This window comes from Boleophthalmus pectinirostris, unplaced genomic scaffold (genome assembly GCF_026225935.1).
Source record: "Boleophthalmus pectinirostris isolate CB_2022bp ecotype Guang Dong unplaced genomic scaffold, ASM2622593v1 HiC_scaffold_924, whole genome shotgun sequence".
NCBI lineage: Eukaryota > Metazoa > Chordata > Actinopteri > Gobiiformes > Gobiidae > Boleophthalmus > Boleophthalmus pectinirostris.
The window spans coordinates 1-25,000 of NW_026571548.1; the positions used below are offsets into that span (position 1 = coordinate 1).

General features: G+C 38.3%; 2 protein-coding genes and 1 non-coding gene across 3 annotated transcripts; 1 reads left to right on the plus strand and 2 right to left on the minus strand.

The window, feature by feature from the left end:
• Positions 1 to 9: 9 nt before the first annotated feature.
• Positions 10 to 1,801, minus strand: LOC129407349 (protein Noxp20-like; the record flags this gene model as incomplete). Its single annotated transcript, XM_055148128.1, has 3 exons — positions 1,660 to 1,801; positions 267 to 554; positions 10 to 96 (listed from the first exon to the last, which is right to left on the minus strand). Coding segments are annotated over exons 2-3 (369 nt in total), but the record flags the coding sequence as incomplete, so codon positions are not given.
• A 339-nt stretch (positions 1,802 to 2,140) lies between these two features.
• trnap-agg (transfer RNA proline (anticodon AGG)) lies at positions 2,141 to 2,212 on the plus strand. Its single transcript has one exon. It is a non-coding gene; the product is annotated as a tRNA-Pro (tRNA).
• A 2,280-nt stretch (positions 2,213 to 4,492) lies between these two features.
• On the minus strand, positions 4,493 to 19,197 carry klf3 (Kruppel-like factor 3 (basic)). The gene is made up of 6 exons (XM_020930584.2): positions 18,955 to 19,197; positions 11,181 to 11,241; positions 9,723 to 10,215; positions 8,286 to 8,433; positions 4,869 to 5,035; positions 4,493 to 4,778 (listed from the first exon to the last, which is right to left on the minus strand). The coding sequence occupies exons 2-6, from the start codon at positions 11,220 to 11,222 to the stop codon at positions 4,597 to 4,599; spliced, it is 1,032 nt and encodes a 343-aa protein (XP_020786243.1). The 5' UTR covers positions 11,223 to 11,241; positions 18,955 to 19,197; the 3' UTR covers positions 4,493 to 4,596.
• Between the last annotated feature and the right edge of the window lie 5,803 nt (positions 19,198 to 25,000).

Consider the following 25,000-nt stretch of genomic DNA (forward strand, 5'->3'; position numbering starts at 1 on the left):
CATACCCACAGTGGAGGTTGCACTCGACAGAATTGATTTTCCCCATGAACTCCAGCCTACCCAACTTTTATCTGTCTCCTGAGCTGACCTCTGCTCCTAAAAAAGAAAAATACACACAAAAAATTTTAGTGATTTTATTTTGTATTTAAAAAAAAACTTAAAATTAGGTAATTATTAATCAGAGGAAATATACATCATTAAAATACTTCTACACAATATTTCATGCATTTGTAGATTTGTGGAAGAAAGCATTGTTAGTATCCAACCTCCACTTCCTCCTCTGTGTCCGGCCCCAGACTCACAGGCTGATCACAAATGACCTCCTGTTCTCCAGCTACACGCTCTGACTGCTCCGATACAGTTGCTGTGTCAGCCTTTGCACTATTGTCACTTGTAGTTTCCTCTGTGGACTGTGGATGCTCAAAGTTCTCCAGTGTTGAAGCAGCTTCAGTGGACACATCTGGGACCTCCTGAGTGGACATGGGCTCCTGATCAGGGGCCTCTGTGTCTGAGGAGGGGTCTTCTTCAAGGGAAGGAGTCTGGGACATGGTGATCTGTAGAAGGTACACTTTTGTAATCTAATATATCAACAACAATAAATACATTCCTATATCCAGAAAGGGTTATTTTATATTAAACTAGAAAAGCACTCAGAGAGCGCAGACCTCCGCCAAGGACTACCCACATTTTTTATATAAATTGCGATAAAATCAGTCTTCTGGATCAGATACGGATCAGCCTTTGGAATATGAAAGAGGATCCCATTGTCCATCCCTGAGTCAAATTTCATGGGGTTTGGTCAATAATTAACCGAGATATTGAGAAACTAAATTTTTGGCCCCATTTACCACAAAGTTAACTAAAATTTCAAAGGGATCCAGAATCCAGGATTTCTTCCGGATCACCCCCAAAATGAAATCAGTTCTTCCTTTTCACATTTCCAACAAATCCTGAAAATTTCATCAAAATCAGTCCATAACTTTTTGAGTTATGTTGCTAACAGACAAACAAACAAACAAACAAACAGACAAACGCCGGCAAAAACATAACCTCCTTGGCGGAGGTAATTATCAAACAAATCCATCCGTTTACAAAAATTAAGACTATTAATTATTGACCAACACTGCCACCTACCGTTCAGCTCCTGCAATTGCACCCAAAAGAACTGTCACGCTGTCATGCAACACTAAATATTTCCGTTCAGTTTATCTGCTGATTGTTTGTTGACTTAACGCATAAATGTGGTTAAAAAAACAAAACAAAAACAGTATTCTTAATAATTGGCTATATTCATAGATTGCATTCATCCATTATTTTGCTTCACGGCAAAAGGCGACTCAACGGGGTGAAAGTTGATCATGTTTATGAAAGCCTATTCTTTAAAAACTTGTCCATGCACGCCAGTTAATCGTGTAATGTATTATTAGGGAGTGTATTCCCATATTCCTGCTTCATGACATCACATAGGCTACTCATACAGCTGGTCAACAAAGCCCTGTTCAATCCCAACACTATCGCCTGTCACAGACAAGAATTGTTGTAGCTCTGTATTTATTAGACAGCTCTACAAAGTAATTAAACTGTGCCTTTGTGGCTTTCAACAACGAAAAGAGTACATCTGGAAAGCCAAATGAGCAGTAGTTATAAAGTGCAGCTCACCGTGTTCAGCAGCACCAGAGCAGCACAGACAGCGGAGAAGTTTTCTACTTTTCCACCCCGGTCAGTGTCCGCCACGTCGGCAGCGTCAGTGCGCGGCGGCGCGCGGAGCTCGGCCTCTGGGCTGCGCCAAAGAGCAAAGCGCGACAAGATGACTCAGAAATCTGTGACGAGGACCGACTCAGAGGGATAAAAGGGGAATTAACTATACATAAATCAAACTAATCATAGCATAGAGCATAGGATAAGGTACTGTTTTGGTTAAAAAATATATAGGCCATTGGAACTGACCCTTGTTTTAGTTTGCCAATGCATTGCTCGCTGCTTATCTCGTGTGTTGGACTAACTAAAGCTTAGATCTCAGCATTTTGTGTGGAATGTGTTACTAACCAAAAAGAAAATGACAACATTTACAACAAAAAAAAATATTTTGTACTTTATAGTTATTATTTAAGAGATATACATGGTCAATTTCTACGTCAGTGGCTCGTTGGTCTAGGGGTATGATTCTCGCTTAGGGTGCGAGAGGTCCCGGGTTCAAATCCCGGACGAGCCCATGTTTTTGCCATAATCCTGTGTTTAGTACAAGAATAAATAGTATAATTTCCCAAATTCACGATTCGTCACTGTTCTGGTTTTGGAGTCATGCACCATCTATCGATGATATATTTTAGCATTATAGATATTATATTCTATTCATATTTTTTATAGAATATATATAGATTTATATAGAAAACTTACTTTACTACAAAACCAGGAAGAGGGTTACTGTACACAGTTTTTTAAAATAATATTTTATTTTTATTTAAGTGGCATTAATATTTTTAAAATAAATGCAACATTGCAGATAGACCTGTACAGTATATGTTCACAGTTTTATATGTTCCCTTTGAATTTCCAACATAGATTAAAATACACAAGTAGAAATGTATATTTATTATTATATGAATATCAAAACCATGCTTAGTAAAAACCTTTAATTACCCTTTCAGTCTAATAATCAAATATAAAATATACTGTATATATTACAAACTTATATTTGCAGAGATACAAAACATACACAAGCAAAGGTAATTCAGGAAAGATACGGATCTTTTGTGCCAATACATTCTGCGTGCAGGCACCATGTTGCCTGGCAGATCCAGAATGATATCTCTCGGTACTTTTCATACAGACTGATATCACTTCCTTTTAAAGCATTGAAGAGGTGTGTATTCTGGATCCAAGGCAGCCAGGTCTGCACATGATAGTGTGAAGTGTCATGCAGGTGCCAAGAGGAGAATTACACTGAATATAACCAATGACACCTTGAATGGTTCTGATCAAAGTGACCAGCAGAGCATGATGAAAATTCACAGATATGCTTTTGGGAATGTTTGTGAATATAAAGTGCACATTGGAGTTGTGTACAAAGAAGCGTTAAATACAAATATTTTGATCTCCAGAAGCTGTGAAAACAGAGTGAAACACAATTCCATGTATCTGTTAGGCCAGGGGTCTCCTACCTGTAGCACAGGAGCCACCAGTAACCTTCCACCCCCTTCAAATTATTGAATAATACATTTCTGAATAATATACATTGTGCTGAATAACTAAAATGTCATTAATTAAATGTCTATGGTCATTGTAAAAGTATAATTTTGATGATTGCTCACTATAAATGGATAAAATGGTTTGTTTCACAGGTATCTAACTGTTCTCCATTTAAGGGTTGCCGTGGCTATTATATTTACTCAATTTCTTGCAACCGCTAAAATGATCTCTCTGGCATTTTCATTTTTGTAAAGGGAGCTCACTGGAGGAAAAAGGTTGAAGACCCCTGTGCTAGACCAAGTAAGAAAATTATTAGAACCATATGGCGACTGGCAACATTTAAATATAAAGCATTTGTTAATATTTTAAGAGGGCAGAAACCAAGACCACCTTTTTCTTGTTTCGAACTCGCCTCATCATACAAAGGTGACAAAACGGCTACCAAGGTGTTAAAAACAAACACAAACAAAGATATATAACTGTGGTGCATGATGATACATAACACATTTCATTGCTTCTACGTTCTACCCTTGATCCAACCAAGTGGTATCTTTACTCACAATAATAATGCCCCTGTGCATATGTTTTCAAATTTCACATTTGTGAAAAACAAAAAAGACAAAAACACTTCAAATCTACATTGATAAGACGCAGAATCCCCTGTTCTATCACCAAAGCATAAAAACAAGGCTACCTCTTTTGATAAGTGCATGTACTCTGTGATGTGACATGTGAGTGTGGCTACCTGTCTTCTAAAGTTACTTCATGACGTAGATTTAGAGGCAGATGAGGTGTGTGGAGGTCAACAACAAAGTTAGCAAAGCAAATGGCAACCTACATTCAGAAGAGCTTCCTGAAGTTTCACATTATGATAGCTAGCATACTGTATGTTCATGTGTCCATTATTACTGCATATATAACAGGATATGAAAGTGATGTGAAAGTGTTAAAAGCTTTGGCACACTGGTTTGTTTAGGAAAGTTTAAATTTGCAGTTTGGTTCTATGGCCACAAGGGCGCAGCACCTTCAAACCAGCTGAGACGCTGACACCCTGCAAAACTGACCTCTTCTCTGCTGAGCTGGTAGAAGATCTGAGGATTTAGGTATAATATATATATATATATATATATATATATATATATATATATATATATATATATATATATATATATATATATATATATATATATATATATATATATATATATATATATATATATATATATATATATATATATATATATATATATATATATATATATATATATATATATATATATATATATATATATATATATATATATGTATGAGGCGAAAGAGCTTCCACCCTGAGAAACACTTTCATGGCCCTGTGCATTCCCAAAGTTTACCCCATCCCAAAAAGCTGCAGTCCACCACTGAACAGTCTCACAATGACAGGTGCCGCTTCTTGTGCAAAGCTAAGTGATCGGAGCGGGAGAAACTGCGCTCACAGTCTGGACACTGGAAAGGTTTGACTCCTGTGTGTTTGCGGAAATGCCTCGTGAGCTCATCAGACCGGGCAAACTTCCACGTGCAGCCCTCCCACATGCACTTATATGGCTTTTCCCCTGTAAACAAAACATTTTGACTGAATTAGAAGTCTGAACATGAAGTTTGATTGATAAAATCGTCATCTTCATCCATCATCGTGACTGTACCTGTGTGGGTTCGGCGGTGAGCTTTGAGGTGGGAGCTTTTGGTGTAGACTTTATTACAGCCCGAGAAGTCACAGCGGTGAATCCGGCGCTTTTTGAGTGAGTCTGGCGAATCAGGAGGAAGAGGATGCTGTGTGCGTGAATGGACTATGACTGAAGGACTGTTCACCCTAAAACACACAGCAAAAAAACACAAAACATTAGCAACAGATATGAAGATATGAAGTAGCTTTCCATAAACATCTCTGATATATGAAAATGTGGATGTTTGATTTAGCTACAGATTCTCACTAATGTCATAAGAACTGCCAGTTTAAGTTGCAACTTTTCTGGTGGAGGGTTCATCAAATACTTTTCTTTGATTCTTTTGCTTTGTCTGAAATGTTTCACAGTACGGTATTAAACCTTTCTGTGTCCATGGAAACAAAACCAGACCAAGTTACAAGTCAGACCTGTGGAGAATGCCTGATTTTCTACTTTTTTTGAGCTATAAAACTACCTGTAATTGAATAAATGTAAGGTAGAAGTGTTTAATGTCATACTGTGGAACATTTCAGGCAGAGCAATGACATATCCATTGAAAGAAGCAGGTGATGGACGCCCTACCAAAAAGTTCCACAAGTGTATCTTTAAGAAAAAGAGTAGCGTATGTTTGTCTTGTTGTCTGTGTAGTTATTTGCTCTGTTTGTAATGGACAGCAGCCAAACCATGGAGTTTAACGTTTCCTGTATGGACATTGTTTGGAGCTTTGGCAATTAACCCGACTCTATAATATGCTCGGAAGGAACGGTGGAGACACGCACCAGCAAAGCAACTACAAAAGAGACTTAAAAAGAGCCAAAACAAACAAAAAAGGAATTGTCAGTCTACGCTATCATTACAGCTTGAGTGTCGGGGCGTGAGTAAGTGGCAGTTGAGAGCAGGTGTCAAGTGTTGAAATATGAATCCAACACAGATCAACTCTGCGTAAAGGAATGTGCAGAAAATCTCCAACTACACACTACTGCTCATGTCAGGCCCGTGATTTTACAGGCAGGGAGGACTCTGTTGGCCTATTTACTATTATACACAGTAGGGATGTGCAAAAGTACTGATATATTGATATAAGCTTTATTGATTCACAAGGGAAATCATTTGCACACAGTAGCTTGCACATGATAATATAATATAATAACAAAGAGAAAAAATATATATAAATTGTGATTTGGTGATCCAGTATTGTTATCATGGGCTGCTGTATCGATATATATATATTTTTTTTCATTTCTTTTAGCATTTTTTTGTGTGACCTTACTACAGTTTTGCTGCTTATTTACTGGAGGGAAACTTGTTTATGCAATACACTTGATATATTCACTGTTTTGATGATTAAAAACAATGTATTTCATATTAACTTTGAAATACACTACATAACTTTTTGGTTTGGGGTCCGTCATTTGCTTGTTCCTACGGATATGTCATTTCTCTGCCTAGAATGTTCCACAGTATGACTTTAAACAGCTCTACCTTACATAAATGAAATCACAGGTGGTTTTATAGTATGTAGATAATATCGTATCGGGAGCCATGTATGGAGTATCGTATCGAATCGTAAGTGACCCTGTAATTCCGAGGCATAACACACAGTACATGCAGTCCATTTACAGTGTGTTCATGTGTGAGTGTGTTTTCAGAAAGAAGTGATGACAACTCGGGACACACCCACTCCTACTGAAGGGCCCAATTATTTTAGAGTTGGCAGGCTGACAACAACTACAGTTTGTCATGGCAACTGAGATCAGTCTACACAATGCAGGCAGTGGCAACATTCTCTAACTATTGCAAGTTTAACATAACCTACAATTATTTCTTCTATAGGAAAGACTGCTTTAGCCGCAGGCCAGCAGCACAAAGGAGAAGAGGGGGAGAGACAGGAAGACATGAATAGAGGACTGAGAAGGGTAGGAGCCAGGTTAAAGAATGTTTTGACTTTACGACACATATTAGCTGATTTTTATCTGATGCTCAAACTATATCAAATTGCTTCTTCATTGTTTAAAAAGCCCATATTTTACAATTTTCTGACCTATATTATAATGTTTCGTCATTAAAAACATCCCTGGGGTTGGGTTTTGTTTCATTCACACATGTTTAACACACAAATCCTGCATTTTTCCTGAGTTCTTCTCTAAAACGGAAAACACTCTGTCCCAACTTGTGATGTTATATGGTAATACAGGAAGTGCTCTACTGTGTTTTTAAACTCCATACATCTTCACTAGAATCATTTGGATGATTTAAACCCTGGAATTGCAAATCTCTTCTGAACAAAAGGTAAAAGGTAGATGTGGAGCTTCAGAGATGGACAGACTAATAATGCAGGATTAGTCAAACGTGTTGTAACTCCAGGTACGTTTTTGAGGAGGTAACAACATTTTAACATGGCTTAAACCTCACAGGAGTCAATTTTGTGTAATATATAACCTTTAATTAAATTGATAACACTCCTAAAATAAAAGATGATGACAATTTGTTGTAGTTCCTCGAAACAGAATGAACATATGTCTTCCAATAACGGCGCTGGAGATAAGGAGCAGAGCCTTGAGACGGGTGACTGATGGACATGACAAGAAATCAAAGTAAAAGACGCCACAGAGGAATGAAGGAATCTGACACACCCCACGTGGACAACCCTTTCATGTTGTTCCTGTAGCTGTTACGTTTTTACTTCCACTTACAGTTACGGTTGCATTTTTTTGCTCATGATGAGGACATGTTATCAGGTTAAAATAACACTCGAAAGGAAACTTGTTTAAAAAGGTGAGTCAATGTTAAGCCTGTCACGATAATTAGTATAACAACTTGGCATTCAACATATGGAAACTGAAACTATATATTTGATCGTGTGTACATTTTCTTTGTCAAAACGGGGAAGATTTGGGGTATTTTTGTTGTAATGCAGTAAGATTTGAGCTATAGAGGTTTAAATAACTATCTTTTATCACCACAAATTGATAAACGGCACATACATATTGGATCTTGACTGTCGACTATTATACTTTATACTTGATTATTGTCAGTTGTTTTGTTGTTTCTTGCTTGTCCTTTTATTTAATCTCGTCTGACAGCCTGTGTGTTGTTGTTGTTTGTGTGTATGTTCTTTAACAAAGAAAATAATAATAATAATAATAAGATAATATTAGGATAAAGAAAGAATAACTAACTTTTATGGCTAATTATTGATTCTCTGTGCTATTTATTTGTAGCAGCTCAGGCCTTTCAATGAGAGTGTCTTTACTGGAATTATCCTGCATTATTGTCATTGTGTCAGTGGCATAAAGCAGTTTCAATATTATCACTTATCGCAGTATATCTCTGTAACAATATATCGTGCTTCAAATTTTGTTATCATGACAGGGTTAGTTAGTGTCTGTAACTCACTCGTACTCGTGTGGTATCCGGAGGGACGGTGGTTTCTTCTCATGTCCGCTGATGGGGTCATGGCTTATCTCTGGGCGAGGCTCCGTTTTGATTGGCTTATGCAACTCAGAGGCATCTCCCCGCAGCTCCAGGGGCTTCTTAAAATGGGCTGAAAATGCCATACATTTCAACTAGTCAGTGATAAAGTAAAGAAATGTTTTTATTAAAGGGTCCATATTATGCTAATTTCTGATCTACGTGTTAATGTTCTCTCATCACAAACATACTGGAGTTGTGTTTTGTTTCATTCACAATGTGTTTTTAAAGCCTATACACCTTCACTAGAATAATTTGGCTAATAATTTTGATATAATTAACTTGAAAACTATCACTACATGACATCACAAGGTGGAACAGAGCATTTTGAGCTTTGAAAATGCAGACAGACTAATAATAAAGGATCATTCAAACATGCGTGAATGAAATTAAACACAACTCCAGGTATGTTTTTGACAAGGTATCAACATTCTAACCTTGCTTAAAGCTCACAAGAGTCAATTTTGTGTAGTATAGGACCTTTAATCATGCAAATTGACTTTCTACTGCGTCATAAAGTTATTTATAGAGTTGTGTTAAATTTAACTCATGCATGTGAACGTGATCTTTTAATCTCTGCTATTCTCTTTTGTGAGATACAGGATCTGATGTTTCACTTGCCAACTGTAAACTATTAATACAATCAGAATAAATGCTAGAGTGAGTTCATGTCGAATTGTGTTGTATATTTTGATTTACCTGACCAGCCAGAACCACACGCTTTGACAAAATTTTTACAAAGAATGGATGTGGAGCTGTGTCCTGTCTCCCTGATTTCAGAGGTTGTGATTGACACGTGGACAAAGGACTAATAAACAGCGTGGATTTTTGCAGAATCAACAATCGAAGCACCAACTTATTATTCATGTCAGATAAAAGAAGTTAAATATTTAGTTCTGAATGTTACAAGAATTTTGGAGACGAGATGTTTTCGCATTTGAGAGACACGTGATCCAAATTAGCAGCTGTGGTTTGATCGTCTCAAGTTTGGACGGAGGTTTGTCGCTCTCTATTGTCTTCTGGATTTGATCATTGTGTAGTGCAATATTTTGATAATAACTACTGCATATACACTTACAGAAGTCTTATTTTTGTAACTTTGTATATGTATTTTAATCTGCTTGATTCAGCAGTGACCTCTATGGCCTCATAAAAAGAAGTAAGTCTAACTCTAAGTACAGGGAATATAATGGTAATATCACTTCTGAATTTTATATAAAGGGAACAATTAAATCAAATCAAATTGTTTATAAAGGAAACAGCCCTAGACGATAACACATTCCTTCCACAAAACTCCTACATTCGCACATCCTGTTTTTTCCATTTTTGTTTTCACAGCGCAAACATGACATACGACCTCACCTGTTTGGTCTCTGGTGCTACGATGGTGCTCTTCTTCTGCAGCGAGGGGCGGGCTGATCATTATGGGCTGGTGCAGGTGGAGCGGTGGGGGCAGAAGAACAGACAGGGGCAGCATGACCGGAGACACCATGACCCCAGGCTGGATGACCCCCTGACCGCCACTGAGGAGGGGGGCTACCATGGCGGGGTAGGAGAGTGTGGGCGTGTGGGGGGGCAGGTGAGGTGGCGAGGAGCGGAGAGGCGAGCAGCGAGGAGAGGGAGAGCTACGTGAGGATACCGGGGATGAGGAGCACGGTGGGGATAAGGAGGAGGCGGAGGAGGCCGTGGAGGAGCGTTTGGTGACGGACAGATCTACGGGCTCCATCTGGGCGGTGTTGGTGTTCTGGGTGCTGACTGGGGCGTTGGGTGAGGGGAAGGCAGGCAGAGGGGACGTGTACAGATGGGAGGAGGGCAGGATCACTCTGTATGTCTCTGAATATGGCGAGTAGAATGACTACAGGAGAGAGAGAGAGGGGGGAAGGAAGAAGAACATTAGAAATATCCGCTTAACAATTAAAAACAAGGAAGAACTGTCACAACAAACAAGTCTTTTGGAAATGACACAACTAGGCCTGTCATGATAATTACTATATAGACTTATCGTTCGATATATGAAAGCTAGAATAGTATATTTTTGGGATTAATATTTATTATGTGATCATGTGTACATTTTCTCTTTCACTACTGGGGAATTTATGGTTATTTTTTGACTATATAAGATGATAAATGACTTCTATGACTCATTACAGATGCAAACTAAGTACTAAAGTGTTTCATTCTGCTGTTTAGTTATTGCAACTCATAATTTTTTTTATTTTTTTTTTACAATATTCTACATTTAGAATAGTTTTTGTGGTTTAAATCTGCTCTTGAGTTTTTGTGTCAGAGGCACAAAAACAACATTCAAGATTTGTCATGTATATTTACTTCACCAATATATTGTACTTCAAAAACTGTTATTGTGACAGGAATAGACCCAACATACTTGTGAATATCAAACAAAACAAAACATCTTAGAGGTATTACTAAAGGCATTCTTCAGCCTTTTTAGTAATTGTTTTTACAGGAGATGTTTGTATAGACAAAGTAGTTCTAACTGCTCATTCTTGGTTGTGGTTTCTGTAAGTTTCTGTTAGTCAAATCAAACGCATCAGCCCTTGGAGTACAGTATATGAATGTGTGTGTACATTAGACGGCTGCCTGGTAGACTGTATCCATTGTATGCAAATGCAGCAGCAGCCTGTTTGTCCAGGAAGAGGCTGTATGTGGGAACCAGTCCGTCTAGACACGTAGTATCTGAAGTGGTGAGTAGTAGGTGTGTGTATGAGGGTCAGAGTAGTGTGTCTTCAAAAACATGTCCGGGCATGATTAGGACACACACATACTAAAGCTGCAGTTATACAAACACACGTGCCTTACCGTCTCCATGTCTGTTTTCAGAGGATAATCATACATCAGCATGGCTGCATAACCCAAGAACCTGCAAAACACATGGAAATGCCAGGTTAGTCACAGGATCTCAAACAACACAAAACAAAAGAGCAGAGCAACTGATTCAAATATTTATCAAAAAAAAAAAAAAAAAGAAGCTTATTACAGAGTAATAGAAATCAACTGATATGAATTTTTTCAACTCAGAGATAAGTTCTGCTAATATTTGTGGCCCGATATGTAGAGCCAGTTGTGATTGTTTTCCCCAAATTATGTCATTTAAATTTACTACAAACTCAACCACAGCCATTTTTATTTTAATTTTTTACCACAAACCTTTAAGAGAGCAGTGTAGTTTCACACTAAAGTGTTAAAATAAAGTGTTTTTTGTTTAGCTACTGGAGATTTAAACAGTAAAAATTCCAAATATTGCCCAACCTACATATATATGGGTCAATTTTGTAGAGAACAGTTTCAGGTGACGCATCACATTCATTAAATTACAGATTGAGTTGTAAAATATTCTTGTCAGGTTTTATGAACTCACTCCTCCCTCTCTAAGCCTGAAAACACCTGTTAATCTATCAATCATCTTTACCAACAATAACAGGACAGTTTGTCATCATGCCTGAAATTACAACAGAAGGAAGTAAACGTGTTATTTTAAAGGTGCACTATGTAACTTTTTTCTACAGATGTGTCACTGCTCTACGGGAAATGTTCCACAGCATGACTTTAAACAGATCTAACTTAGATTTTTTTCCATTACAGGTGGTTTTAGAGCTCAAAAATACAAAGAAAAACAAGCACTTTGACTAAAAGCGGGGTCTCCTCTCCACAGACATGACCTGTAACTTGGTCTGGTTTGGTCTCCATGAGGATAGAAAGATTTAATATCACACTGTGAAACATTCTAGACAAAGGAATAACATCATAACATAAGTTACACAAGGCACCTTTGAGTTTCATGGGGTTAAATAACAGCAAGTTTCAAAAAACTTGGTAACATGCAAAGCAGCCAGCTCCAAATATGTCAGAAATTTCAATTAGAAAGAGGCTTAAATCACACTGACACAGCCTTAGTAAAGAAAAGAAAAATGGTATAATTTTCAAAGCGGTTCCAGTTTCCTCGCTTGTGGCCAGGTGCAGCTGTGGTGTCCGTGTATTGTTTATGAGCATGATTGTGTGAGTGTTCACCAGACCAATGAGGCGAGATGAACTGTCAGAAGAATGTACCCCAAGGGAGAGAGAGAGAGAGAGCGTGCATGTGTGTGCAAGAGGCCTGATTAAAGTCCACGCTCCGCACTGAGCCTTTAATTATTAACAAATGAGCAAGAACACAGTTTGCTCCAGATGCGGGACCGGCCAATGGGGGAGCGGAAGAGGGGAGGTTTTGGTGGGTCAGGAAGGGTGTGAACCTGACTGCAGCCTCGCCCTTTCAACGCGCTTCACAGAAACAAAAAAAAAAGAAAGCCGTTGGGTGAGAATGGTGTGTGCGCAAGATTTTAAGGGAGTGTTTTTCTAATCTGGGCTTGTATTGTGCTCAGGTTCAGTCAGAGGTCAAACAGTTGTTCTATTGTACTATGCTTAGACACAGGTATGAGGCGTGCAAACACATTACAAAATGCAGATAGCAGGAAAAGGGGATGGTGTTTTTCCTATAGTTCCAGGAATATCTAAGAAGTATGTTTGAAAAGTCATTGTGGAAGTCCCTAAACCTTTTGTGAACCCTATGTTTATATTTAAACAAGAAAGTGCTGTTATTGAGAAGTGGGTCCTGACACTGCTCTGACTCACACCTCGCAAATGTCCAAACAAGGACACAATAGACAATGCAAGAAGTTAATATCAACCAGCAAAACACTATGACCACAACAAAACCAAAAGATAGAACATGTACTACTGATCATATTTGGCTATCTGCTCTGATCTCATTATTTTTTGGCTGTTAGCAGTAATTCCGTATGGAGAATCGCAATATATCTCATACTATACTATATATATATATATATATATATATATATATATATATATATACTATACTATTCATATTGATCAATATTAATCTTCTGGACATAAAAAAATACACGTTTTTCATTTTTTTTCTGATATTTTTTCTCCTCCATAGTCTGAACTCTATAAACCACATGATATAACTGACATTTGGAATAAAAAGTTGTAAATATATCATTGGCAAATCAAAATGATCTATATTAAAATGTTATTAATTTCAGATAATTGATAAGCTTCACCCCCTGCTGCATATAGCTACACAGTCATGGTCATCAAAACTGTAACACATGAAACAAAGGAAGAAATTTGTTCAATTATGAAGTAAGATCAGTACATTTATATTATCCTTGTGGGTTTTGTTGAGCTTTTACTAATGTTTGTAGAATATAACATCTCATTACAAGGCTATCACTTTTGGTAATGGTATTCTTGGTGGCATTATTAGTCACAAACTCAAAGTACTCTTGTAATGTATGTACTGAACATACCAATCCCCTTATAGATTAAAGGAGTAGCGGCAAACTGGATTGACATACTCTTTGTTTGTGCATGAGTGGAGCTGTGAGTCTAAAATGATCAAGATAAAGATATGGCTCCTTATTGCTCATGTTTATAGAGGTACAGGAAATGGAGCTCACATAAGAGACCATCCTTGTGGTCCAGAATTCAAACCGTTTTTCTTTGAGGCAGAAGTGCTAACCACTCTCCAATGTCCTAGCCGCAGCGCTAAAGACTCATTCTGAAACCTCACATATTTACTGCGGAGTCCATCACAGGACTAAGAAAATGCATGCTTAGGTCGTTTTCACACCGCTAGTTCGATTATTTGGTTCGCACCAGGCAATAAAATTGTTATTATGTAGCAAATACACTCCAGTGTGGTCCGCGTTCACACCGGCAAACGAACCAAAACTGGTTCGATTCACGTGTCTCTGTTTCCCCGGTAAAACAGCGATACTCCAGTTATCAACACCGATGTTCCTGTTAATACCACCGGCCGTCCTCATCTCAAATTATCACCATGAACTCATAGAGTACTTTTAGGTCAAATTCAGGTTTGTATTCTAAAAGTTTGGAAGCCACAAAAATAATAAATAAAGCATCATTTACAGACAGTGATAAAAGTTTAATTTACTATTGCTATCTTGTGGCATTTACAGAGGCATCTTTGCATGTCACATTTCAACTATTTAAGCCAGGAAAAACTCTTTAAAAAGGAAAACTCTAACACACAAAGCACTGATATACTGGTCGCCTACAGATAACTCCAGATTATATACACCATAATGACATTTTCTAAAGAGAATTACTGTTTCTTTAATTGTGGTCATACTACTTCTGAAAAAGACAATTTTATAGACAATTTATAGTGTCAATACCAGCTCAAATTAATGTCAACTAGTTTTAGTATCAACTAGTATCTGGGTTTACATTTTTTGACAAATCTTGCATATTTATATAAGTTACTAGCCTGATTCATCAGCCGGTTTCACCTGGTAGAAACCGTCTGACCTCGCCGCATTAGGATTCGTTTGCCTGACGGTATGAGGGTACTTTTTTTTATTTAACCAGTCGCTGCTATTTGGTCGTGATGTATGGAATGCGCCGCTAACAGGAGTAACTGGTATATTAAGCTTTTCCCAAATCCCGTAGGAAGAAGGGCAATAATGTCTTTCCCCTTGATAAAATTCACCAAACATTCTCTTTGTTCCAGCTTTAAATCCTTGATCTTTCGAATCGTTGCAAACACAGAATATATGGCTCTGCGCTGACTGGCTGGTGCCCGGACTCGCACTTCCACTTCTTGCAAACCATTTAGTGTTTTTCGATTCCTGACTTAGTCACTGGAGAGAAATGACATTGAGCGGAGGCACTAGGTGGCTACTGCAATTACACAGAAAACAAAACTATATCTCTCCTTAGTCATTGCTTTCTCCTTGATATTACAATAACAATGAACAGGTATGGGACAATGAACAATAATATTGTTTATCATGATAAAAAGGGAAAACAATAATCGTTTGTGAACGTTTTATATAATTGTGAGAATTGCCAAGAGAGATAATATTATATTATTACCAGAAAGTGCAGAAAAAGCTACTTATCTCTGATGTTTTCTTTTAGGTCATTGTTGTTTTCAGTTATAACAAAGTACAATCCTATAACAAATGTTTAAATATGGAACTGATTCATGATATAAAAATTATAATTATTCATATCCATAATATTTTTAAACAATCAGCAACTTTAACAATGATTGTGATATTATCGTTAATCGTAATTTTTTTGGTAATTTTGATAATCGTGACCCAAATTTCAAGTCGTCTCACGCCTAGGCTTTGCGTTACTTTATTTACACACCAACAAACCCCGCTTGTGTAGCTTATCAGATCCAGAGCTCACTGTTCCCTTTGGTCAATAAGTAGCCTACCTGAGTGGCTGAAGAGTAGTCTGTCCTCTGGCCCTGTCCATGTGGGTGTGTGTATTTATGCATGTCAAGTGTGGTCTGCAAATATTGTCCTTTTAGGTCAGAGGAGCTACTGTGTGCTCAACCCCAACCCACTCCACAAACACAGCTCTCCTCTTCGTCGAAATCATCTCCATCTCCCCCTCTTTCTCTCAGCTGTGGCTATCACTCATTCTCATGCTTCCTTGCAACACCCAGCTTGTGTAGAATACATCATATAAAACACGAGTGAACTGGGAAAATATTGTGGCTTGGAGTTAGTTCTGGCTACTGGCTAACCACACGCACATGCAAAAGTTTCTGCTAGCTCAACAGAATACATGCACTAAATCATAGAAGGAAGAAGTTCATACAGATGCACACACACACACACACTCACTCACACACACAGGGGGCTGGAGATGATGAGATCACCAGAGAGAGAACCTAAACCTCCAGACAACAGCTTTGTCCAAGAACAAGATGGAACGCACACACTCTTTAAGGTTTTCAAATCTACCCCCGGTCCTGTTGCCATGATGCCGGACATGTTCGATCGCCTGTGGACCTCATATTGTTTTAAAATTAAAGCACTTTAGAAAGGAAAGCAGTGATTTGGCCATTACTGCATTGCAAAAACTCAAATCTAGCCAAGTTAAGATTACCTGAGTAAATGATTAGAGTAGATTTCACTTGACAAGTAAAATGTTCTACCACTGGAGCAAGATTTTTGTACTTAAATTATGAAAATACATCTTGCTACAACAACTCTTTGCACTTAAAATGAGAAACAAAATGTAATGTTGCTCGAATTAAGAAAAAACACGCACAGATAATTTTACTTGTCAGGTTGAATCTTCTCAAATAAAGTAAAATGTGCTCGATTTACGTCATTTTAAGTTATCTAGATATAGCATTTCGCAATGTGGAAACTGTAATTACGCGACTAATAGAGCTAATAACCCAAATTAGCTCGTAACTACCCTTTTAGACCCGAATGAATACTTCCACAACTCTTAGCTCATTTCCTTTCCTTAAAAATGTGTCCTCTGCTCTGACATAAACTCTAACTTTCTCTTCACTTTCACTTATAAACCCCTCTTAAGCCCCCTCTGAATTCCCCAAAGTGCCTAAGCTACACAGAGCAAAAGCACACTCCTCCCCAATACACATGAATACAGTACATAGCATGTGACCTCACTTGGGGGGGCATCCGGGGGGGAGAGGAAGCAGGACCTATCATCACACTTAAACACGGGTACAATCTTGTCTAGGGGTTGACACAGGGCTCTGAAAAGTGACAAGCACACACATTGGCTTAGGAAGAGACTGGAGAGCTTTGAGATTTTCCAGACTGCGTTTTGGAGAACAAGAGAAGAGGGGAGAGGGGAGAGAGAGAGAGAGCAGCGGAAGCTCTTGGAGTTGGAGTCTGACTGTTATTATTTCCACACTGTGTGATGGGTCGGGGGGTGTAAAGAAGGGGAAGGAGAAAGAGGAGGAGGAGGAGGGCTGAAGAGTGGAGCCAAACGAGGGGTGCTGCTGCAGGGGGCCTGTGGTTTCCTGTCCGACCCCAATACCCCCCACCCCTTCTTACTCTCTCTCTCTTTCTCCTTTTCTACCATTCTCTCTCTATACACTACACCTCCCCGTGCCAAAGAATGAGAGGCAAAGAAAACAACCCCTCTCTGACCAAACTATGTCAAAATGGAAGTGGAAAGAACAAGACAGACACAGAAACGGGGAAGAAAAGCCGAGTGGGTTTTGACCAAAATATGAGAAAACTTCAATGAACCTCAAAGTAGGGGAGGGGGCTACGGAGCAGTGGGGAGTAGTCGCATGCAGAGGTTCAATCCTGTGGTATCAATTCAAATGTAAAAAAGCCCATAGACATCCACTGTGTCCCATATAGAGGGCTCACCAAACTTCCCAGCAGCATCCAAAAGATTAATGTTTAGCCCTAATGTTCCTGTAGACATGCCCTTTGAGCTGTGTGTGAATGAGTATACACGCCGTGCATTTTGTTCTAGCAGATAACATCATCGTGTTGATTCAAGCAGAGAGGCGTAAGAGCTGGAGAAGGTGTGTAGTGTGTCTTTTTATGGGAGATCTAAACACATTCACAAGAGCTAAGATCATTCACAGTACCGTTGTTTTTTATTACAGTAAAAGTACAAAAAAAAAAAAAAAAAAAAACTCCATTCCTGGCATCCACCCCCCACGTCCACACATCTCCTCCTCTCTCTCTCTCACTGTTTCTCTCTCCTCCTCCCTCTGTACTGGTCCCGTTCGCTCTCTCCCCGCCGCTGCTGCTGCAACTTCTAAACAGGATAAGGGCTTCATATGCCAAGTGGAATGTGTGACGCAAGCCTCAGCCTTGAAACAAAGCACAGGAAACAGGAGAGAGACAGGAGAGGAGAAGAGAAAGAAAAGACGTGTGGATGGTAGAGGATGTAGGGAGAGAGAGAGATACAGAGAATGAGAGAGAGATCAGGTGTGACGATCTGAACGCCTGGCTAATATCAGACCAACACAGCTGTCACACAGACAAACCTCAACTGTCTCGCCATCACAATAGACGAGATAGAGGAGAATGAGACTTTAAATCAAAGTCACAAGTTCAACAATTGACCGCTTTTTCCCCATTATTGATCCAGACACACAGAAGTGATTAAAGTGTAAAAAATAGAAGCCTGACAAATAATAAAAAACTCACTTGAAATAAGCAACTGTTGTCAAATGTTGTCATAAGGAGCTACACAAATATTCTAGACTTATATATTACCTATAATAAAAGGGCTATAGGAAAATACAGTCTATAACTATCATAAAAAGGTATAATAATACACAGGCTATAATTTACTCCATAAAGAATCATGTCAAAGAGCATTAAAATCAAAGAATAAAAGTTGTGTCTTCCACTTTTTACAGTCTATCCCTACATGCCCTGTAAAAGGCTGTACACGCTATAAACAGCCATGTGTTTCCTTATATAGCTCACTATAGGATTACATCAGTTCAATATCAGTCCCCTCAGATTTTAACAAACCCCGCCAATTTGTAAAACGAGCGTCCCAAGTATAGACACAGATGCCACGCACTTGAAGACAATAAATCCACGTTTAAGTCATTAGGTCCGCAATTAATTAAAAGCATCATTAACTTATTAGGAACAGACCCAGCTTGTCATTTATAGACTCTCTCCTCAGTAGACTTTGCCAACCAACACAAACACATCTGTAAACGCACTTTGCAATTTGCGCTATTGATGACTCTAAAAGTAAACGTATTTTCACAGAGACTCACTTTTCAGGTGGTATATCAATTTTGAGGATGATCTCCTTATGAGCTTAAAAAAAAAAAAAGTTTAAGTTGAAATACAAACTCCGGTGAGAAAGAGGCTGCTCCACATGTGGGTAACGAAAACAAGCCGGTCCGCTGATCGATGGAAAAGTTCCCCAAGTTTCGAAACGGGCTCTCAGTCCGCGCGCGCGTGTGTCTGTCGGTGTGTGCGCCTCCGGACTCGGTTGTAAAGACTTCTGCTGGTGGTGCTTGCGCTGTCACATGATCCGCTCCTCCACAGGGTCTGGCCGGGCGTCTTCATGGGCGGGACCGGGGCGGGACCGGGGCGGGGTACTGCCGCCGCGTGCGCGTAAATGTGCGTGCGAAAGTGTGTGTGCGCGCGAGAGGATGTCGTCATTTTCAAGACAAGGAAACAGCTACTGGAAAATAAGGTATTAGGGCAATAGTCCAAGTTTATTAGCGGCCTACCCAAGAGCTTCCTTATACAGGAATTGTGAAAAATGAATAGGCTTAGTTCTAAATACAAAGTTTGATTGGGTAATTAATTTAACTTTCTCTTAATCTTTTTATCTTCAGGCTGACTGTGGGTGTGATTTGTAGGATATGTTGTTTTCCATTGTGTCAATGGGCTCTGATGCTCAGATGAGTTTTATTGATCCACATGGGAAAGACTGAGGTTAGGCAAACTATTGTGTAACATTTTTTGTTTCCTTGATTAAACCAAGATCTGAATACAGCCTCTGTGAGAAGAGTCTTGTTTATAGTTTGAGGAAAAACACCACACACTATGCCAATCATCTAAACAGTACATAAAATATATAATGTAAAAATGTCACTCAAAGAATTTGATGTTTACAGTCAAAAATGCAATAAAATGCCGCCTCAGCAGCTCCACTTTCAGCATATATTGTACCAACATTACACATTATTGCTACCTAATTATGTTGTAAGTGAGGGAATAGTACCTATTTACTCAAAGCTGTTCTGCACCTTGCATTAGCTGAAGATGACTGTTGGAATGGAGCCACGCCATAAAATTACGTCATCTTCGAGTGCAACTTTATTGATCTACTGTTAAGTGTACAATAGATTTCCAGATGCCAGAGGAAGCTGTATTTGCATTATTATGTGTGTAAAAATATCCCCAAATCACATTTCTTGTGTTTTACAGTGTATGAGGCAGTGCAAGTGCCTGAGAGGGTGTTTGTTGAATTATGGTGCTGAAATGACAGCTGTTATTTTATGCATGGTTTCTAGTAGTTTGGGTTTTGGCCTTTCAAGTATAACTGATATCCATTTGGGCTTAACTCTCTTTCAGGAGAAATGGAGCATGAATGTGCACATCTCTGAACTTAAACAGACACGTTCAGGGCTCTTCATGTAAGACGTTGTGATTTCTGTTGGTGCTGTGTTGATTTAGTCAGAAGCATTACACACACTGTAAGGCTAACTGACAGGACAGAGACTTCCTCTGTTTTGACATATGTGTTTCAACTTTAGACAGCTTACTGTAAATATTACGTAAATCTCAACAATGTACATTTTTCATATTAGTTACATTAATGTTAAACATGTCATTCTTCACGGATTTTGCTTTTTTTCATAAGAGAGAGGGCAGGGAATTCTTCAAGGTTCTCGTAAATTAGTCGAATACAGTTCAAGGAAAATGCAACGAACAAACCAAACAAACATGAAAACCTCTCATGTGCACTTAAAGCAACTTTGTTCACGCAAGCAAAACAGAATTATATCACTAGTCAAAACATTAATGGCTTTTCTTCACTAAAGCGTTATCGTTACACTGGAAAAATGCACACGTCAAATCTTGAGATCTTCCAGAGAACAGACTTTAAGTGAAACATGTCATCATCAACCAAAACAGCAGAGCGGAGTGAGACTGAGGCCTTTCCTGTTGTGTTCATCTGGTTCTCTCTGGACTCTGCTGTGATGCTGCAGGACTCAGAGGAGGGACACTTTTGTCTCTTCCACAGGATCTGCTGACCCTACCTTTGACTGAGGCACAAAGGCAACAGAGAAGCACACAAACTTGAATTTCCCTCATGATTAGTAAAGCATCTATCTCTTTTGATCTCTCAATTCTTCGGAAATGCTATAATGAGCGTACACTAGAACTCATCAGACATTCCATTTCTTTCTCGAAAGTCAAAGATTTTCCGTGTACAGTACCTGGGAAAAGTACCTACAAGGGAAATGTGAAAAAACAAACAACAGCATTCAGACAGCTCCTCAGCAAGTTTTAAACAGCGTGTTGCTGTAAATATTACCTGTAAATATGACCTAAATCTAAACAGTGCAAATTTTTCATATTAATTACATTAATGTTAAACATGTCATTCTTCACCAATTTTGCTTTTTTTTTCTTAAAAGAGAAGGCAGGGAATTATTCAAGATTCTCATAAACTAGTCGAGTACAGCTCAAGGAAAATGCAATGATCAAGGCTAAGGTTAAGGTTAGGTACACGCAGGCCCGTTGACAGAATTTTGGGGGTCAGGACAAGAAGGTGTTATTGAAAATAATATAGAAAAAGTTTTTAAATTATGGGCCCTTAAGACCCTGAAGCCTGGGACAACACACCCCTTTGCCCCCTTTGTTAACTGTCCTGGAGACACCGTTGTGACCCTGTAGGGATATTTGTCTTTTATATTTGATCCATTCTTCTATGAGATTATATCAACCTGTACGAAGCAGAGAGAACCCACCTTCAAATCTGGAGCTAGGCTTGGTGGGGAATACATTTTCAGTAATAATCAGTTATAAATGCTATGATGTTAAAGAGGAAACTCTGGCTAGTTAAAGATCCTGCACAAGGCGGGGACTTTTGCATATTTATGTACCTACATCAGGTAAACTGATAGTGGTACAGATGTTTTCCTTCAAAAAACATCTGGACCAATCAGAAAACATGAGTGCTAAATGATGTCGTAATTTCAATACATCTTTAATAACAGCATCACATTGTATTAGCAGCAGGCTCAGTCACATGTCCTGAAGAATAAAGTAAAGATGAGGTTTCTTTAGCATCTGTAGAAATGTAATACGCTATTGTGAGTCACTCAGAGATCCCTTTTGTGGACTGTGTAGAGAAATCAAAACAGCCATCTGGATACACGGATACTATGACCCAGGGAGACTGAACCAACAGACTATAAGCTATGAACAACACTGAACAGCTAATATTTTGAGTCTGTTTAAAGGTGCATTGTGTGACTTTTCTGGTGTTTTTTTCTCCATGGAGATGTTATTCCTTTGTCTGGCATGTTTCACAGTATGGCATTAAATCTTTCTATCTTCATGGAGACCAAACCAGATCCAATTACAGATCAGAGGAGAGGCAACCCACTCACAGTCAGATTGCTTGTATTTTGGGGCTATAAAACTACCTATAATTTAATGAATGTAAGGCTGTTTAATGTCATACTGTGGAACATTCTAAGCAAAGTAATGACATATCCATAGAAACAAGCAGGTACCAGAACCTCCACCAGAAAAGTAACACAGTGCACCTTTAAATATATGATGTCACCTTTTTTCATTGCATGATTTTACGTAAAATATATACAATAATTTTACATTAAATGTCATGTTTCTAGCCACGTTTTGTCTAAGCAGCTTCTAAGAGTTCCAGCTGTATTATATTAATTGGCAGTGTCCAGTGTCTTCCAGTGAACACAAGTTCATTAAAAGAATAGGTGTGGCGTTGGTACAAGTCTTTAGCTTCAGGTGAAGGCGGCTGCATTCTCACACACTCAGTAAATATTTTACAGTTGGTTTATTTCACTGGAACACACTGCTGAGTGATGATTAGCACATTTAGTTTTTTATGGACATGATGGCTTGGTTTGGACTGTAATTACACATATAATGATTGATTTGTAGGCCTGTCATTATAACAAAAGTAAATGTAAATGTAGGCAAGGAAAAAGTACACAAGATAAATATTACACCCCAAAATGATTGTTCCAGTTTTCATATAATGAACCATAAGTCGATATTGTGACTTACTGATTTAAAAAAAACTTGTCCATTTTACTGAAATTTTGATTAAAGAATGCTATATTATTATATGGATTTGATAATTTTTCAGTGTAGTACAAATTTTCTTTACCTGTTGGGGCATTTAACATAGGTATTGTCCCACGAAACAAATACATAATTTGAGGGGAAACCAAACAAACTTGAAAACCTCTTATGTGCACTTTAAGCAACTCCATTCACATTCTGACTCTTTCACTACAGGTATGCAAGCCAAACAGAATTATATCACTAATCAAAACATGAATGGGTTTTCTTCACGAAAGCATTATTGTTACACTGGAAAAATGTACATGTCCAATCTTGAGACCTTCCAGAGGACAGACTTTGAGTGAACAATTTCATCGCCAAGGACTCAGAGAAGGGACACTTTTGTCTCTTCCACAGGATCTGCTAACCCTACCTGACCAGTCCTGTTAAAATTAACTGAGACCTTTGACTGAGACACAAAGACAACAGAGAAACAGTAAATCTCTCTATCTCTCTCTTTCTCTCTCGATTCTTTGGAAATACAATAATCAAAGTCCATTGAAACTTATCATATATTCCATTTCTCTCTCAAAGTCAAAGTTTTTCCGTGTGCAATACCTGGTAAAAAATACCTACAAGGCAAATGTAAACAAACAAATGAAAGCATTCAGACAGCCCCTCAGCAAGTTTTAACCAGCGTGTTGCCCTGCTCTCCTCTGATTCACATGATTAATGGTTGGTTGACACAGCCAAGGCAAGAACTGTAAAACAACTCAACTTTTTGACTTAATTCTGTCAAATGTGACAAATCCAAAGGTAAACATCATTTAATAAAACAGTAATGATTTGTGTAGTGACAGCACAAATGTTTGGGATGAGCTCAGGCTGCACAGGTGAGAGCTGTGAAGAAAATCTCTACCCCAAAAGTACATAAGACATCAAAAAACAACAAGCGTTTGACAGGCTGACAGAAGTGTATATGTATGTGGTATCACTGCAGGGAATTGTCAGGTATGTTTTCTGTACGAGCGTATCCCAGGGGAACAATTGCAGCTCTGTCTGGAGAGGCCATAGACACACAACACCGCACTGAAACAAACTCCACTATTGTTTATGACTTTGTGTTCCAAAAATGCCTGTGTCATCTTTGGCACTGTAAAGCTTAACTTATTGTGTGTAATTGAGTGTTTGCTCAATAAAAGCACTTGTCCTGACAGACACAACAAATGTCATACTAAGTTATCTTTTCGTAATAAGCAAAAGTGTTAGGAAGTATCTGAAGTAAATTAATACGTGTACTGAGAATACATATGCAGAATACAAACTCTGAGTAACTGTATATACTTTATGATTTGGTGGTATTCAGAAAAAAGTTTAGAGTTCAAAATGCATTAGTGAGAAAAATATAAAACACTGCTCTTGTGGTGAGGCATGTGTGATTTTTCTTTCTCTGATCAGCGATAAATAAATGCAGAACAAACAGTGTGACAAATATAAAGCGTTTTTAACACAATGCATGTTTACACTATAATTTAAAAGCAAACCTGCGTGAAAATATTCATGGCCCATGTAACAAAATACTTTACTAAATCCATTTTAATGCAAGTATTCCGTATTCAGTAACTAAATCCATTTTACTACACCATCAAGTATTCTTCCCAAGGTGAATCCGCTCACAGTTATAATGTTTTTTTGGGGTTTTTTTTGCAATAAAACACCTGTTAGTGAATAAATGTCATATATAAATATACAGTGGAACATTTCAGGCAAAACCATCTCTATGGAGAAAAGCAGGTTCGGTGGCAGATTCCCCACCAAAAAAGTTACATGGTGCACCTTTAAACTGAATTCAGATGATCAGACTCAAACAATCTTGCTTATTAGGCCTGTTTTCAGTATTAACTGGAATAGTTTTTATACCTCTGGCAGAACATTTTGATAATGGCCAATTAAGTAAATATGTCTACATTCTAAAGTAATCCAACCTCTGCAATTGAAGTTAAAATTTGAAATTCAAGCAATATA